General features: G+C 31.9%; 1 protein-coding gene across 3 annotated transcripts in view; it reads left to right on the top strand.

The window, feature by feature from the left end:
- The window catches only part of GBE1 (1,4-alpha-glucan branching enzyme 1), a 283,451-nt gene that overhangs the window by 129,722 nt on the left and 135,270 nt on the right, over positions 1 to 18,459 (top strand). For all 3 annotated transcript variants that reach the window (XM_082460430.1, XM_082460431.1, XM_082460432.1), the window contains 4 exons: positions 8,742 to 8,867; positions 9,702 to 9,837; positions 12,118 to 12,208; positions 13,770 to 13,979. In XM_082460430.1, coding sequence (XP_082316556.1) covers positions 8,742 to 8,867; positions 9,702 to 9,837; positions 12,118 to 12,208; positions 13,770 to 13,979 — 563 coding nt within the window. The remainder of the gene's footprint in view (positions 1 to 8,741; positions 8,868 to 9,701; positions 9,838 to 12,117; positions 12,209 to 13,769; positions 13,980 to 18,459) is intronic.

Here is an 18,459-nt window from a genome sequence, read left to right on the forward strand (position 1 = left end):
ACATTTTATATTTTACTTCATTGCAATGGCACTTAGAGTGATTGCTTAAGAATCATATTCTTTTTTTCAAATGATTCAATTTATCACCATATAGACTTTTATAATTGTACCTAATGAAATATTTTAAAGAGAGTTTTAACTCATCTTATGATAGTACCTCTCCCATCTAGCGCTTCTAAAAATACTTTTTAAGATTTTTTTTGTTGGTGTTATACCAGATTATAACTCTATTTACTTAATAGAATTCTAGCCTTCACTGCACATGGATGAGTCTCTTTGAAGCACACTTCTTCAGTAATGAAAACTCACTGATTTTTTTCCCCTTTTCATAGCTTTTTTCTTTTATTACTATATTGATCTTCCAATATCTTGGAAGTTTAAATCCTATATTTTTATATCATGTGTAATTCATCTGTTTTCTCATCTAAGACACCTAATCAATCTTTACCTGATTACAACATTTCAGCATTGTTCCTATTCTTTTCACTTAGGAGTAGTTATTCTCACTTGCTCAGGGATATCATTTTCAATGCCTGCATCCTAAATCTCACATAATCCCTTTGGATTTTGTCTTTTTGTAGTGACCTCACTTTATAAGGTTTTTGTTCAGGTAATGTACTTGAAATGAAGCAAACACTTTATCAGTTCTACTTAGTTGTTTCTTTATTTCATTAAAGATTTTCCTCAGTCAAGAGACAGAAACAGAAAAAATATTATAGTTGTAATACTTCTTAACTAGACTAGAAGGTTGGGGAACTGGGATGGAAACCTATGGGAGTAATACTGCTTTTTATAGGTACAGTAGCATCTGTCTCTCTAAGTCATTCTAAATAAGGACCTGCTTTTAGAAGAAGCAGCTACTGATCTTCATTTATTTCTTTTTGGCAATATTCTGCAGTTTCTTCTCTCCTATGTGTAAGTATTACAGAAGTGAATGTTTATATCTCTGTAATTCTAATTGTTGTTAAATCAGGAGTAAAGTGTCCATGAGTACTATACCTCAAAATTAATCTCTTTTTATTCCATACATTGGTGTCCTTTATGCAGAAGTTTGATATAATTTGGTATGATACTTTTTGTCATATTACAAATTTATTTTTCATAGCTAGTATACTTAATCATTTCTTTTAAGGAAAGTTTTTTTTCTTTAATTAGTGGCTTTGTTTCTGTTAGTGAAATCCTTTAACTCTTCCTAATCAAGCTGTTGTTATAGGATTTAACCTTGGAAAATTTCTTATTAAAGAAAAAAAAACCTGAATTGTGATGGCATGTTTTAAAATAAGAAATTTTATACAAAGCAAAAATAATGGGAGCCAGTGAAAATTCATCAATAGGTTATTTTTTTTTCATCAATAGGTTATTGCTTTTGAAGTTCAACTGATTTGTGTCTTTTCTTCATCAAGCTACTAGCAAGGATATTGCCTTTTCTTTCTCTTATTTAGGATAGTGTCAAGTATCCAAAGAGCTTAGGGGGCTTAATCTAATCACTTAATCTCTTTTTCACTTCCCTCAATACCTGAACATTGTAGATGTAAAGGACATCACCAGGATGTGACAACCTTTTATGATAACTTTGTATGCACATGGTTTGTGTCAGGTTGTTTGTTTAATTGAAAATTATGAAGTAAATTATGAAACAAAGATGGAGACCTCCAAAATGTATGAACTTTAATATCTAGAAATAATTAAACAAAATTTAAAAATTTTCAAGAGACAGAGTAATTTTATTTGGTTACTATAGCAGGCTCAATATCTAAATAATGGTAATGTCAATTATAGCTCATATATAACCCCAGTTTATATAATTTTACCAATCAATTATATGTAGTTTTAAGAAAGTATATCCACAAAGTGGTCATTTGTATATCAGGACCTTATTATTATTAGAAAACTGCCATGATACTTTTATTGGTTTCTTTGTTTTCTTTTCTCATTAATTGAAATATAACTCAAGTTCACAATGAAATAAATAGCCTTTTAATATCAGATAGTGTTTCTGATATTCCTAATTAGAAAATGCAGAATGAAAAATTATTATTATTATTGACAACTGATCATCTATTTATTTAAATAGTCCCATCTCTGTTTTTTTAAATTAATTTTTATTGGAGTTTAGTTGTTTTGCAATGTTGTGTTAGTTTCTGCTGTAAAGCAAAGTGAATCAGCTATACGTATACATATATACCCTCTTTTTTGGATTTCCTTCCCATTTACGTCACCACAGAGCACTGCATAGAGTTTCCTGTGCAATACAGTGGGTTCTCATTAGTTATCAATTTTATACATAGTAGTGTATATATGTCAATCCCATTCTCCCAGTTCATCCCACCTCCCTTTACCCCCCTGGTAGCCATACATCCATTCTCTATGTCTGTGTCTATTTCTGCTTTGCAAATAAGTTCATATGTATCATTTTTCTAGATTCTGCATATAAGTGATATTATACGATGTTTGTTTTTCTCTTTCTGACTTACTTCAATCTGTATGACAGTCTCCAGGTCTGTTCATGTCTCTGCAAATTGCACAAGTTCGTTCCTTTTTATGGCTGAGTAATATTCCATTGTATATACATACCACATCTTCTTTATCCATTCTTCTGTTGGTGGACATCAGGTATTAGGTAGAAAAAATAGCTCCTTAGCTTTTCCTTATGGAAAATTTAGAGCTTTTATTTGCATCATGTAAAGACTGACTCTTTTTTGTTCAACCCCTGAAAATAATTACATGGGAGTAGGCTAGCAGTAAAAACTGTGTATTACAAATTCACTTTTTTGAAGGCCCTCCTATCAGTTCTGAAGCTTAGCAACGTTTATTCTGAATGAGTTTGCTTTTCCTGAGAATTGTCAAGGACTTACTTTGTTTAATGAAGGTCACTGAAATGCGTTGGTATATGTTTGTCTACTTTTTGGGAGTAGGAAGTTAATAAGAGATAAAATGTGTTATTTAGACTACTCATTAATATAACTTTTTCAACTCTTTCTGGCACTGACAAGATTTAACTAAATTTAAGTACATTACATTTTATTCTTAGAAGAGTGATTGCCTCCATTTTTTTTCTTTATTTCTATATAGTTTCCTATGGTGGTTGCACAAATTTGGTGTCTTTAAACAACAGAAATTTTTTCTGTCACAGTTTTGGAAGCCAGAAGTTAAAAATCAGTATCACTGGGCTGAAATCAAGGTGTTGGCGGAAACATACTCCCTCTGGGGAGAATCTGTTCCTTTCTACTTCCAGCTTCTGGTGGCTGCTGACATTCCTTGGCTAGTGTCTGCATCACTCCAGTCTTTGCCTCTTTGGTTACATTGCTTTTTTCTCTCCTGTCTATGTGTAAAATATCCCTCTGCCTCCTTCTTATAAGGATATATGCGATTGCCCTCCTGGAAAATCTGAACAATCTTTCCATTTTAAGATCTTTAATTACATCTGCAAAGACCCATTTTTTGCTATATAAATTATCATTCACAGATTCTAGAGTAGGATATGAACATATGAAATGAGAGGCCATTTTTCAGCCTCTCAAAATGGTAAAGAGATTCTTTCTTAAGTAACCTTACTGAATCTTAAAATTGGCCCAAGCAAGGATAACAAACAAACAAAACTGAAAAAAAATATACTCATATGTCCTATTTTTTTTTTTTTAAATTTTTAAATTTTTTGGCTGTGCTGTGGCATGCGAGATCTTAGTTCCCCCTGCAGTGGAAACAGGGAGTCCTAACCACTGGACCACCAAGGAATTCCCTATGTCCTATTTTTTAACAAAGGTTAGTCATAAATTTTAGTTGAATTAAAATGAGATTTAAGAACTTCTTTTTAAATTATATTAAGGTATTTTAAAGTTTTAATAATTATATCTATGCATTAAAAATAATGCTTATGCTATGTTAATTGTAAATATTAAAAGCACATATTTATTTTTTCAGGATTCTGGTCATTGGTAGAACCATCAGATTCTCCTCTGGAATATCACTTATTTTTCTACTTAATTATAAACTTGTGATTACTTTTTCTAATGCTCTTTTTTATTTTTGTCCCACTCACTTCTAAAAATTACTTAAAAGTATTATATGTTCTATACATATGTATTTCTCTTTCTCAATATACACACACGCATTTTTTTAGTCACATTTTAAACACACACAACAGGATACTGATATTTAACGTTGCATGTTGGTATGACTGTACCCATTGTTTTAAAAATATGTATATAATATCAGTTATATATTTTACATATTATATACTTATATACATATTACATATAATATCAATTATGTTAGATATTATTATATAAATTAGAGGTAATTTAAAAGAGGAAGAGATAACATTGCTTCATAAATTAGAAATCACTTTGATTGCTTATTTATTTTGACCTGTAGCCTACTAAATAGTTATCTTTATTAATATTTTTTTTCCTTCATAGCATGTTGTTGTGATTTTGGTAGTATAATCTGGGCAAATCAAATTATATTTTTCAATATCTGTGCCTTTTCTCTTCGTCTTCTACACATTCAGTCTTGAAACCCAGAGTTACATGCAATACCATTTTCCAGAGTATCCTACCACTTCTAACCAGCTGAACACATCCACTCTTTTCATATAAAATTGTTGGCCACCTGAGGAGCATCTTATCTCAGTGATTTTTCGGTCCAAAGGAACAATAGTCTTTGACAAGAACCATTTCAAAAGATATTCCTAGATTGAATGAATATACACACACAAACACAATTTTTTAGATCTTCACTATTTTACCAAACTGTTTCTTATATTGTATATTTGAGTTTTAAATGTCATTTTCTAAATAAAATTTGACTTCATACAGTTCACTCAGTCAGTTTGACTTTTACACAGGTAGAGGTTTATTTTATTCACTTCTTTATTTAATTTAATAATGTCTTTTGATGTTAACCTCCCATAAGTCAAAGAGATAATTTGGCTCATTAGAAAAGGAGGCTAATGACATTTTTACCATGTTATAAAATGTTATAATTATACAAATTATCAATTTGCCCTACAAAAGTTCATCATGATATTATTTTCATTAGTATATTTCTTTAAAGTGATTTTATATATATTTTTTATTGGAGTGATATGTGGTGATATTAATATACTTTTTATTATTTTTGGCCACACGACTTATGGGGTCTGAGTTCCCTGACCAGGGATTGAACCTGAGCCTTCAGCAGTGAAAGCATGGAGTCCTAACCACTGGACCACCAGGGAATTCCCTAATACACTTTTTAAAGTTTTATTTTTAACACTGTGTCAATATATTTAAAGTGTATGTATATACACACATATATATGGAACTTGGTAGCACAGGTCCACAAATGTACACAATTGTATAATTCATCTATTTGCAATCCTTATCAGAATACTTATTTTTTTCTGATTTATAGAAGCTCTACAAGTGAAATGAATTGATAACAATATAGAAAGATACAACTGGAAAATGAAGGCTATTAATAATTTCTCTATCCATAGGCAACCATTTGTGTATATTTACATTAGGAAGATGCAATACATTCTTTTTTATAACTTGAAAGAATTTTCTTGCAACCTGCAATATAATTCAGTGGTATAATTTTTAACAAGCATACACTATTCAGTCATTCAATTTTTGCTAATAAAAGTAACACTAAGATTAATAGATAAGAATATAGTTCTTTGGGCACTTCTCTGATTATTTCTACAGGGCAAACATCTATAATTAGAATTGCTGAGTCATTGAGAATAACTTTTTTTTGAATTTTTGATCATATTGCCAAATTGCTATTTAGAATGTTCATACTATTTTATACTCATACTAGTAGTGTATGAGACTTTCAGTTTGCTAGTACCAAGTGAACTCTTCTACCCATCAGCTATTAGATTTACTATCATTGAAAGATCAATCAAGCTAGCGCTTTCTTTTCAATTTGCTATATAGCATGTTCTATTTTGAGGTTGTAAATTAAATGGTATAAAATTTTATCTAAAAAATCTTTTGTCTGAATCTGAACTCAAGAGAGCGCAAATTCAGTAAGTACACTCATCGCTCCCCTTTCTCCCCCCTAAAACATTTCAGGAGCAAAATTTAGTCCAGAAGGTTATATTTTTTACTCATTGGAAGGTCTCTCAAGTTTGGGTTATTTAGATTTACCATAATACTCTTAGTTGTTATCACAGCAACTTAGGAACAGTAAATCAAAGGCAAGGTGAGGTGGGTACTGTTGGCAAGTGTGTTTATTAGTAAAATCTAAACTGCTATAGCAAAAATACATCCAAAATTCAGGAGCCTAAAGAATAGAGAAGTGAATTTACCGTTTATGTAATGATTACAGTGAAGTGTTCTAGATGTGGTGGGAAGCTTTGTTTTACATATCATTCAAGGATCCAGGCTCTGATTTTATTGCTAAGAAAAAAGGAAGGAGTTAGATAATTAAAAGTTTCCACCCCAAGAAGCAAAATTAATAAAAATGATGAACAAAAATATCTAATATAAAACACTAATAGAAATGAAGAAATAGAACTTTTGGTAACAAAAATATTGAAGTCATTCAAAATGAGTAAGTCATCCATTGTCAGGTATAGGATTTGATTTCGCCGTACCTTCAAGCTCATAAGTTAACCTGTTACTGTTTCGTGGATTCTGGCAGAAAACACAGGACTCCTGAGTCAGAGATAAATGGCTTTATTACTCATGGCACAGGATGTGCACCATACTTGCATTAGTTCCCCTTGTTTTCTAAGTCTTATAGGGGTGACACTATAGGGTCTAGATGGATGCTATGCACACAGCTAGTTTGCCTCATAGGTGAGGAGTATTTGCCTTAGGGAATCATTTCTTTTATAGCAAGCAGTAAGGAAACCTGTCCATTGTCTTCAAGGGAGACATTATCTCATTCCTCAGGGTTGCTTGCTACAAACACAGCTCTGAGAAATGGCCTCTGTCATCAATAGGACCTTATATTCTTGGTGTACCCAGCAAAACATGTAGGAGTGAGAAAGACCCATAGGAGGACTGTTCCTTCCAACTTCCATCACTCAGTACCCTCTGAAGACATTCATGTGTACAGCAAGATAAATAAGTTAATGTTCCAAAGAATGTGGAAATTATATTCAGCATAAGGAAATTCTTCATGTTCTTTGCTTAAAGTTTCAAATATTCTCTCTGCCAGCAGACACCTTGAAAAATACTTATTGGTTCATGATCATCCTTTGGAGAGGTTGTAGAGCCATTTTCAAAAAAGAGAAAAGATAGATGGATGGATTAGGCAGGGTGCTATCCATTGAAAACTGATTTCTGGTATTTTATTTCCCCATAACCTGTCCTGGGTTGTTGAGTGAGTAAAAAGCCTTTTCTCAAATATATCACTGTGTGTATTATACTAGAAATTTATGTGACTTAAGGGACATATTTTGGGGGATAAAATACTCCGGGACTGGGTTGATCCTATTCATTCATGTTTTGTGTAACTATTTGAATAATAGAAACACTTAGCTGTGATAGGCTTTAATAAGTGGGAGGCATAACTGAGGAGATAGAATTGAGCTCATGTAAGTTAAATGTTCCTTTTCACCACTCACCTGCCCCCTCCACCTTAAATCATGATTTATTCTTTTTCTGTATCTGAAGGAAGTGCCATTAAAGCCTGTTAAGAAAAAGGAAGTGAGTATCAGAAGCTCTGCTTAGCTTTTGGTTCTGCCAGTTGGTGACTTTGGGACTTCTGGCTACTCACTTAATATTTGGGTTATAAAGATTCTCTGGAATCAAGTGAGATATGACTATGAAAGCCCTTTCTAAACTATAAAACATTCTACAAATATTTAATGACCAAGAATTATGCATACTTGAGCTTTTCTCTATTAAAGGAGACCAAAGAATATGTTCTTTCTCAATGCTGAGAGCATATTGATCATTCAGCATTCAGATCAGCTACTGATCTGAACATTTTTTGTCACACTCTACCTACTCTTAGAAGGTTTAATTAATTAAAAAAAAATTTTTAAAAGCTATATTTTAGTCACTTGGAAGCTCTGTTCACTATTTAACCATGCTGATAAATTCAAAGCCCTCTATTCAGTACTAAGTCTAAACTGGTGGATTCTGTAAAAGTTGCCTTTGCATTTTTATTGTTATTTTTTATACTGATAGCAATAGTGATACTATTGGCAAGTATAGGAATAAATGGTTAAAAAGGAAAATGTTTGGTTTCATATGGTAAAGCATACTTGGAATAAGGTGTAGAAGAAATTGAGAAGAGGAAAATGTTTGTAGGGTAGTGTGTGTGTTTGTGTGTATAATACAATTATTAGTCAAAACCCATGTTATCATTAATTGCTATGAAAAGGAAAAGGAAGAGATGGTGATATAACTCATCACTTTTTTTTAAATGTAGTAGGATCAGCTCCTTCTGTTGATTGATTTATTGACAGTAGCTTCCAATAATATTCATGCCTTTTTCCTATCTACTGTATGCTTACTTTAATTAACTACTAAAATGGTTGGTTGGCAATGATGAAAATTGCCAGAGAATCATAAAATATTCAAGCTGGAAATGACTTTAGGGATCATATACCATGGCAGATGAGGAGAGCAAGTCCATAGAATTTAAACATCCTTAAGGTCACACATCTGGAAGGCAGTTTCGGTTCTTAAGATCATTCCTCCTTTTCTTACTTGTCACAGTGCTCATAGAGTATCATGCGTTATCTTAGAATTTTGAAAGTATTTTAAGGCAATAATAACTTGTTCTCTTTTTAGGTTGTTATTAGGAGTAAAAGTGGAGAGATCTTGTATCGTATTTCACCGTGGGCGAAGTATGTGACCCGTGACGGTGATAATGTGAATTATGATTGGATACACTGGGATCCAGAACACCCATATAAAGTGAGAACAACAACTCTTTAAATAAATGCATGTTCCAATATTTCTAGGAAAATTAATTTTTACTTTTATAACTTTTATTGTAATGTTCAACTTCTCTCTTCACCACCGGTTTAATATTTTACATCATAGTGTACTCGTTTGCTATATATATATATATCAGAGTCCATCATCTGTAGCCAATAAAATATAAAAGTGAGCTTTTGTTTTATCGTGTGTTTCTGAAGTTGTGGGCGGGGGAAGAACACTAAATCTCTATGTACTGAACTATAAGGGATACTGATTTTTAAAAATTTTAACTACAATTTCTGATTAATCGAAGACTCTCCAGTGGTGTAATATTTCTCACTGTCATGGGCTTGAAGCAGGATCAGTGTCCTTAGGAACAACGAATAGTCAAGATGTCTCATGAATGTATTAATTAGGGTAATTTTTAAGGCTGTCTTATTGATAAGAGTTATAGGTATCTTGGAGCTCACTTTTCTATCCTTAAGTGATCGAAGCTTGTTGATAAATGCTTTGCATTTGATAATTATGTATGCATTTCACAGTTCTTATGTTTTCTCTAAGGCTTAGGCTCAAAATACATCTTCACTCAGTGATAAGGCATAAGCCATCGCATGACTACTCTTTTCAAATAGGTTTATTACCATGATCCTAAAAAGGATTTTTTTTTCTAAAGAAAGTTTAATGGAGGTAGCCAGTGCCTTTTATATGTGAAAGTAGTTTCAGAGTGTTTGACTGAGTTAATTCATCATTTCATTTAACATGCTTAATCTGTTAGTGTCATACCTGCATTTTTGGTTTAGTTCTATATGTAATTTTAATATTCTGTAGTTTAAGCATTCCAAACCAAAGAAGCCAAGAGGTCTACGAATTTATGAATCTCATGTGGGAATTTCTTCCTATGAAGGAAAAATAGCTTCTTATAAACATTTTACATGCAATATACTACCAAGAATCAAAGACCTTGGTAAGTAATAACTGTGATTTTTATTCAGATAAAATTTTAATGAGTCTGTTCTCTTATTAGAGAAGCTAATTACAAGTGTCTCTTTTTTTGTGTTAAGAGATTAAATATGTAATAGAAATGCATGTTATTTTAGGCTTCTCAAATTGCCCTGTAATAGTGATAGCATAGAAAAGAGAAATGGAATAAGATAGAACATAAGAATTCAAGATATTATTCCAATTTCAATTTTAATTTTAATGTGAATTGATGGCTTCCAAAATTATAGATAAATACGTAAGCATAATTACTTTTCTGCAGGAGAGAATTTTTATCAATTTAAGTGGTCATTGATTATAGCCTGTTCATTTTAGTCTGTTAGGGAAAAAAATCTTACATTTGTAAGGTGACTAGAACTCATTTTGTTTCAGAGTCATTGTATATATAGCTCCTGTCTGGATGACTTATTAGACAGATATTTGTGGTGCATCTTTCTGTGTGAGTCACATTGGTCTAGGTGTTTGTATATTGGACTCTAATCACACAAACCCTGTCTTCATGGGAACAAGCAGGAGAGTGAATAGTGTACTGCTGAATTATTGATTCAGAATGCTTTAGATCTGTTATTTTCTTTTTATAGGTAATGCTTTTTATCATTTCTCAGCATATTAGCACCTGCTCCAGTGGCTAGGCAGGAAGATAAACTACATTTAATTAGTCTGCTTCTGGTAGGCAGTCCACATTTTGGCTAGAGGAAAAGTTTCTCATGGTTGAAATTTTTAGTTATATAGGGATCTTGATTACCTGAGATGGTGAGGTCAGGTTCCAGAAACCAAAATTAATTAAATGTTCGGAGAATTTAATATAAATTATATTTAATAAATATTATATTAAGGTTGTTATACTTGAGATGGTCTCTCATTTCATACTGTAGTAAATTGTTTATGACCTGGATCTTGCAGAAGTTTCAGCAGAACAAGGATTTTCTTATTTATCTTTGTGTTTGAATTACCTAGCCCAGTACTCTGACCATAAGTGAGTTTAGGAATGGTTAATGACGTAAAATGAATAATAAAAGCTATAAATTGTTACTTGGTCAGAAGAATAATATTGATTACATAATAGAGAAATAAACTACAAACTCTGTATTTTGTGACTAAGTATTATACTTGATTTATATTATTGAGCAGTAGTTTATATACGTGTTTCTACCAGGCCTGATAGAGTTAATTTGTTCCTTTTTTTAACAATAAAGCCAACAGTAATAATTTTTCAACAGATTCTGAATCATGGAGTTTATGTTATCCTTTAAACTTACGAATCCTCAGTTCTGAACGTGAATTCGTTAATTGTTCCAATATTAATTATGTACTAAAATATGTGCACAAGAAGTTATATTGACATGAATTTAGACTTTGAGAACAGAATAGGAATATTTTCTCTGCATGTTGCAGAAGGCAATTAAATCATATTTGAAAATTTTACCATATTTTACTTTGAAGAAAATGATTTTTTTAGTTTTTTAAAAGACCAAAGTTTCTTCTACTCTGATTATTTGCTTACATTAAAAACACATTAATAAATATATTTGTGTTAAGGATTTTTAAAAATACATACCTATCTTTTTTGAGTCAGTTCATTTGAGTCAATTCATTTAGTGTTAAAGCAAAACATTTTCAGATAGAGAAAGGAAGGATGTATGTGAGTGTACGTGTGTGTGTGTGTGTGTGTGCGTGCACGCACATGTGTGCCCATGGATGACTCTGGAGTAATTTTATAGGTCCTAGAAACAGTGGAAAATGGAAGCATTAATGCTGGCTTTATAAAAGCGACCTTGTAGAAAAATGGATTCAGTGGTATGGTATATCTTATGCTAGAAAAAAGAGAAATATAAAGAAAAAGGTGAAATAAAAAGTACATGGCCTGCAATCAGTTACTTTTATTTGGCTTTCACAATCTTCGATATGAATATTACAAGTGCAACTGAAGTTTAGCATATGCAGATTGCCATCTTTAATATTCTAAAGCCAAATTAAGAGTATATTTGCATATCATTTATTACTTGTTAAAATGAAGACATTTCAAATAGCTAGACTATCACCCTCAAGAACTAACTGTCTGATTTTGTGTTAGAAGGTCAGACAAACAAAGATGTTAAAGTAGTAGAACTTTTCAAAATGACCAAATCTTCTAGGTTATATGTAAAATTTAATGCCTTTTGAACAGGGTGCTGTGTTTATATATTGTTTTCATTACTTTTTTAAAATGTGGCTTTTAGTCTCTATTTGACCTTTGCTTATACAGGATACAATTGCATTCAGTTGATGGCGATCATGGAACATGCTTACTATGCCAGTTTTGGTTACCAAATCACAAGCTTCTTTGCAGCTTCAAGGTAAAATGAAAGAAATTATATCCATTCTTGTTTGAACAAAACATTTAAAAAATGAAATGAATTTCTATATTTTGTGTGATGTCTTATAACCTATTTTAGGGTTAACAGAGCTAATAGAAGCTGAGCATCTTCTTTTATTAAGATCATAGACTCTTTTCTCATTAAGCCTTAGAGACTGGCCTGATTTAACATTGCTTTTCACAAAATGATTTCTGGTACAGAATATCCAGTTAGCCTGCTGAAATTGTCATATGTTCGGAGGCCTAAGCTTCAGTCAGAAAATCCTGACTTATGGAAGCCATTATTGCTAGAGCTCATATCCTTTTCTGGAAAGAGATTGACTTATATAGGAAGGTAACTGAGGAGGCCCTTGGTGGGATATATACTACCCACGGAAGGACTGTCCTTCTTCCCAGGGTGAAATCCAAGGAATATTGCTCTCTGGGCAGAAAGACATCAAGGGGTCCTATGCAGAGAGGTACTGACCCGAATAACCACAAGTTGAACAAGTCCAACATTGTCTCTGCCACATGGAGCTTACAGTGTGGTGGCATACAGACATAAATCCAATAATCATACATATTATTATTTCCACGTGTAATAAAAGCTAAGAAGAAGATGGCAGATTTCTCCGATAACATAGAATCAGGGGTCTAATCAGTTTAGATTAGATCTGAACTGATGTTACAACTGAGATCTAAAACATGATTAAGAGATAAACAGTTTTCAAATCTAAAAAAAAAAAAAAGAGTTACCTGGGGGGGAGGAGTGAAGTGGGAGTAGGTAGATAGCATTCCAGACATACAGAAAAGATACTGGTCCCTTCACCTGTTTCTCTTCATAGGACTTCTCCTTGAACGAGTTATCTGTCCTTGTTGTCTCTAATTCCTCCACTCCTCTTCTTTGTTGAACGCATTCCAAGTACGCGCTCCACCACTTTGCTGAAACTGCTCCTGTCTAGGATACTGTTGCCCTCTGCATTGTTAAGTCAATCATCAGTTTCTCTTAAACACAAACCCACGTGAATGTGAGCTGCCCATCTTTCCTGCTTGGGTGGTGACAGGACCCGCTGGTACTTGAGGCATTCTAGTCTGGGAATAAGTAAGTACAGGAGAAATGGCCTCAATTAAGGCACCAAGGATATTCAAAGAAGTATTCTAAGAGCCCTCACAATCCCAACCATGCATGCTTAAAGGGATGACCAGGTATGTGGACAGGAATGACCATACCCCTCAAACTAGCTAGGCTTGGCGATGGAAATCAGAAGCTCTGAGTATAGAGAAGCGGAATTTTACTATCTACTTACTCAAAATGTGAATTTTCATTGTGCTATAAATCTACAATTAACAGCCAGATTTATTTTTTTATTGAATGCTTTTAAAAATGCCTAATAACAAATATTAAGCAACTTTGACTTGTATCTAAGTATTATATCATACTACATTTGTACATTTGAAGTATCTAGTACTGTGCTGGTAAAACAATTGAGTCTCAGTAAATGATTGGCTGTTTGGTTTTAAAGATGATGTGATCGTGTTTTTGCTGTCTCCTTTACCTTAAGCCGTTATGGAACTCCTGAAGAGCTGAAAGAACTGGTTGACACAGCTCACTCAATGGGTATTACAGTCTTCTTAGATATGGTACATAGCCATGCCTCCAAAAATTCAGAAGATGGATTGAATATGTTTGATGGGACAGAGTCCTGTTACTTTCATTACGGACCTAAAGGGAATCATAATCTTTGGGATAGTCGACTGTTTGCCTACTCCAGGTACGTACATAGAATATGGAAATGTCTTATTTGTTTAAAAATAATTCAAGGAATTTTACTAAATTCATTGTATGTATACTCTCTCACTGGTATTTAATTTCTTAATTTTTAAAAAAATTTTATGAGAAATGTTTAACATACTAATAGAATTTACCTTGTTTTGATTAGCACGTGTATTAGTGGTAAGTTGCACTAAATTTCGGTTTTACAAATCATATGCTATTTAACATATATTGGTTATATTGCCCCTTAAAAGGTTAATGTGAATAATTTTTTAATATCTAGAAAGTACTTTATCAGTTTGAATTAAACATAGCAAATCGCCTTTTAATAGAAGAATACACATTGTTTTAAGTAGGCCATTTTTAAAAATCATACTATATGTTTTGCTATCTTAATATTACCATGTTTTTGATTGCAGCTAAACTATAATAACAACTAACATTTATTAGTATGTAATATGTCAGGTATGGTGCCAAGGATTTAGATATATTAGCTACATATTTTATTTATTCTGCACAACAATTCTACTTACATGTGGTAAGTACTATTGTTATGACCATCTCACAGATAATAAACTAAGGCTTAGTGCTAAAACAATTCCTTAAGATTAAATACATCTCTGACTTGCCATCTAATTAGAAGGGTGTTTTAGGTGATTAAATCTAAATTCCAAAATATGGCAAAAATTTTGTAAAATAAAAAATACTATCAACTTGTATCCATTTTTTATCATAAGTGAAAATATAATAAAAATATGATTTCAGGTGTATTAAAAGTAGCAGAGTGTCAAGTAATATATAACTAATTTTTATAATATTTCTGAAAGAGTTTAATGAATTTTCTGTTGGATGTTGTACCATAAATAAATATGCACATATCTGGAAAACAAACAGTGTAGAAAAATGCTTCAGCAAGGACTTTGATAAAATGAAGAATTCTAATGTTTCAGCATAAATTAGATGACTTTTTATATGGAGGAAGTTGTTTTGCTTCACTCTTTTCTTATTATCATGCATTATTTTATATTTCATAGCTGTATAGGAATCACTTGTGCCAGATGAACCAGCATAATATATGAGAAAAGACACAAGAGTTAGAAGCAGGTGGCAGGGTTCCAGGCCTAGTTTCACTCTGGTACAAATCGATTAATCATTCTGGTTCTCAGGTTTTCATTATAAGAGGAGGCAGAGTTTTGGGATTAATACAATTCCCTCTGTAAAGGTATTTTGTATTTGTGTCACCTTTTGAATATTGCTTTTTATACTGTAGATTTATAACGAGTAAAAAGGACTGAACCTGTGCTAATTCTACGATATGATTCTTAACAATTTCATTATTGAGTAAATCTTATCAAAGTAGCTTGTGGACGAGAAATACAATTAATTGAACTTTCTGGTTCATATTTGGATGAATAATGTTGACTCTATCCTGTAGAACTGTGCCTTATGAAAGAAATACACTGAATTGTTAAATTTTTGTGTTTTGAAACTATTCTGCTGTGGAACTGTGTCTTGAAAAGAAATACATTAAGTAGGTGGATTTTTATGTTATAAAATGATTCTTTATTTTATTAAAATATTTATTATAGGGTATTTTTCTGTATCCTGAGCTCTCAAAGTCCATTTAAAGTTATCCAGTTTTCTAAGGAAAAGGAATTATACATAATAGTCTTAAAACAATTCTATTGTTTATATTACCGAAATTAAGGCATATTTAACATTTTTATTTAATATTGTGTTGGCCAAAAAGTTTGTTCGGGTTTTTCCATAAGATGTTACCGAAAAACCTGAACAAACTTTTTGGCCAAAAATTTGTTCGGGTTTTTCCATAAGATGTTACCGAAAAACCTGAACAAACTTTTTGGCCAACCCAATACTTAGTTTCTTTTTTATTGAATTAACTATTAATCTTTCTCAAGTGCTTACTTTTGGTAAATAACATGTAGCATGATTTTAGTTTGTTATTATTTTTTTAATACTTTTCGGGGCTGCATTATGTCATGTAGGCTTAGACCTCTGTAAATATAGTTCCATTTAAAATGTATTTCTATTATTCAATATGTGGTTCTATTTGACAGTATTTAAATTCTCTAATTTTTATAGAATTAGTATTTTCTATATAGGTTTATGCTTTTAGTTACAACATCATTAAACAATATAGATAAATCCTACAAAAACAAATTTAAAAAGTTAAATCACCAAATTTAAGCAAATACTTCTATAATATTTAGGTTTTTCAATTTATAACATACTAAAGATTCTAAGATTCTTTGAATTATTTTCTCAATACTGTGTTGTAATTTATTAAAAACTTTATTGATAAAATTTATGTTAGCCTGATGAAAGTGTATTTCATTTTTCTTTTTTTTTACATTTTCTTCCTTCTATTCTGACTAGTTATAGCATATGTAATATAACATTGTTTTGGTGTAATGCGAAAACCATTTTTATAATCAGCATTCATGATGAAAGTCCGATGCTCTTTTGGTTATTTACTGCTGCTTAACAAACCAGCTCAAAATTTAGTGACTTCGGACAACAGCAGTTGTTTATTTTACTTCCAGATCTGCAGTTGGGGCATAGGTCAGTGTGACATCTCTTCTCTTCCATGTTACGGTCTGGGTCTGGAAACTGACATGGCGTCATTTCTGCTATAAGCTATTGTCCAAACAGTTACAGATTCAAGGGGCATAGACCCTTTTATTTCAGTGACAGGAGTATTAAAGAATTTTAGGGCTAAGTTTTAAAATCCCCACATCTAACAGGTTTTAACCATACACAGTAAATATGCCAGTTCACAAATTCAAAAGAGATGTATTGAAATACCTGTCTATGTGGAAATATTATTATTTTTCTCAGCTGTATTTCTGTGGTAGAGAGTTTGTCTGAAATAGGCAATTTTCAAAAAACATACTAATCATTATAAAACTAATAATGCCATTTTTGTTAATTAGAAAATATAAAAAGGCATAGAAAATCCAAAATAAAAATGATTATTCTTTACAAATACAAATAACATTATTTTTATGTGGCTGCACTTAATGAGTATTCTTTTCATGCATATAAACACAGGAAAACCCAAACCTTTACTATTACTCTATACATAGGATAGCTATTCGTCTATAATTTGGGGCTTGTTCCTTATCCAGGTGAAATCAGAAACAACAATTTATACTTCATGTTTTAATTTATAAGTAATTTTTCACCCCTTACCTTTGATATGTTGATTAATATTATACTCCATTGAAAAGTAGATATAAAAATGGTACAGGGTTTGCCTAAGGCCCTAATAAACCTCTTTTTTGAAAACGTGTAATAATTTTTGAAATTAAGAAAATGTTGATCTTATATAGAATCAGCTTCTGCAGAGATATGTTGCTGATGCTCATTTCATTCTATCTGTGTGTCACAACCTGTCACCATTTATAATCTCTGATTCAAGTGTCATCATCAGAGTTATCAGAATTACATCTCTCACTCTAAGTAATACCAGAGATCCTGACTGTGCTATTTCATTACCTGTTATGAATAAATTTCCAATCAGGAGCTGCCCATGTTTTAATTTTCTGTCTACTCGGCTGAACTGCCTTCTAGCTCTGCTAAATTACTAGTGACAGTTCATAACAGAGATTGGGTTGTTCTTTCTTTAGTTGGTAAAGAGAACTTCTTGACAAATCTGTCACCCATAAGTTTCAAAAGTTTCTAGAGTGAGAAATAATGGATATAATTTAATGGTCTCAGTTTTAAATTGTATTTTGCATATGTGTCTGGCACTATGTAAATGCACTTGATAAAATAACAAGACAACTGCACAGTTTGTGGAGCTTAACAATTATTATACCGTAACCTTTACTAAAGCTTCGAATGAGAACAGTTTCTTTGTTGAGTATTTTCTTCAAAGATAAGATATGAATCTCAAAGGAGATAGCATAGTAGAGCTCATGCTCATTTTTTCCCCCCCGAACCTTACATTTGGGTACAAAAGTAGTGTAATCATATTCTGTCAGCATGAGTTTGTAGTGTGACAGCTATTAGGCAGGAAGATACTCTTATCTTGAGCTATTAGAGTTCCTTTCAGAAACAAAAAGTGAATCCAGTTTGATTTTTTAAGGTCATAACCACATGGAATAAAATATCCTTTAGTACATACACTATAATATGTGGATCTTCTTAATGTTGCTAGGTCTTTTCCACGAGTTAGAATGTGGAAGGAAATTCATGGGGCCTTCCCTTCTGAGAGTGGATATTTGAATCTTAAATATTCTGTGATATCTTATGTGATGTTTCTTTTTTAGTTTGTCAATAGAGTGAATTGCATTTATTGATTTTGAATGTCAAGCCAATCTTACATTCCTTGGATAAGCCCTCATAAACATAGGTACTAAAATTCTAAACAAAATTTTGGCATATATTTATTTGATATTACATCATAACAATCAATTATTAATGATGATCCTTAATTTAAGAATTATTGTTCA

This window comes from Balaenoptera physalus (assembly GCF_965194825.1).
Source record: "Balaenoptera physalus genome assembly, chromosome: 4".
In the NCBI taxonomy this organism is placed as follows: domain Eukaryota; kingdom Metazoa; phylum Chordata; class Mammalia; order Artiodactyla; family Balaenopteridae; genus Balaenoptera; species Balaenoptera physalus.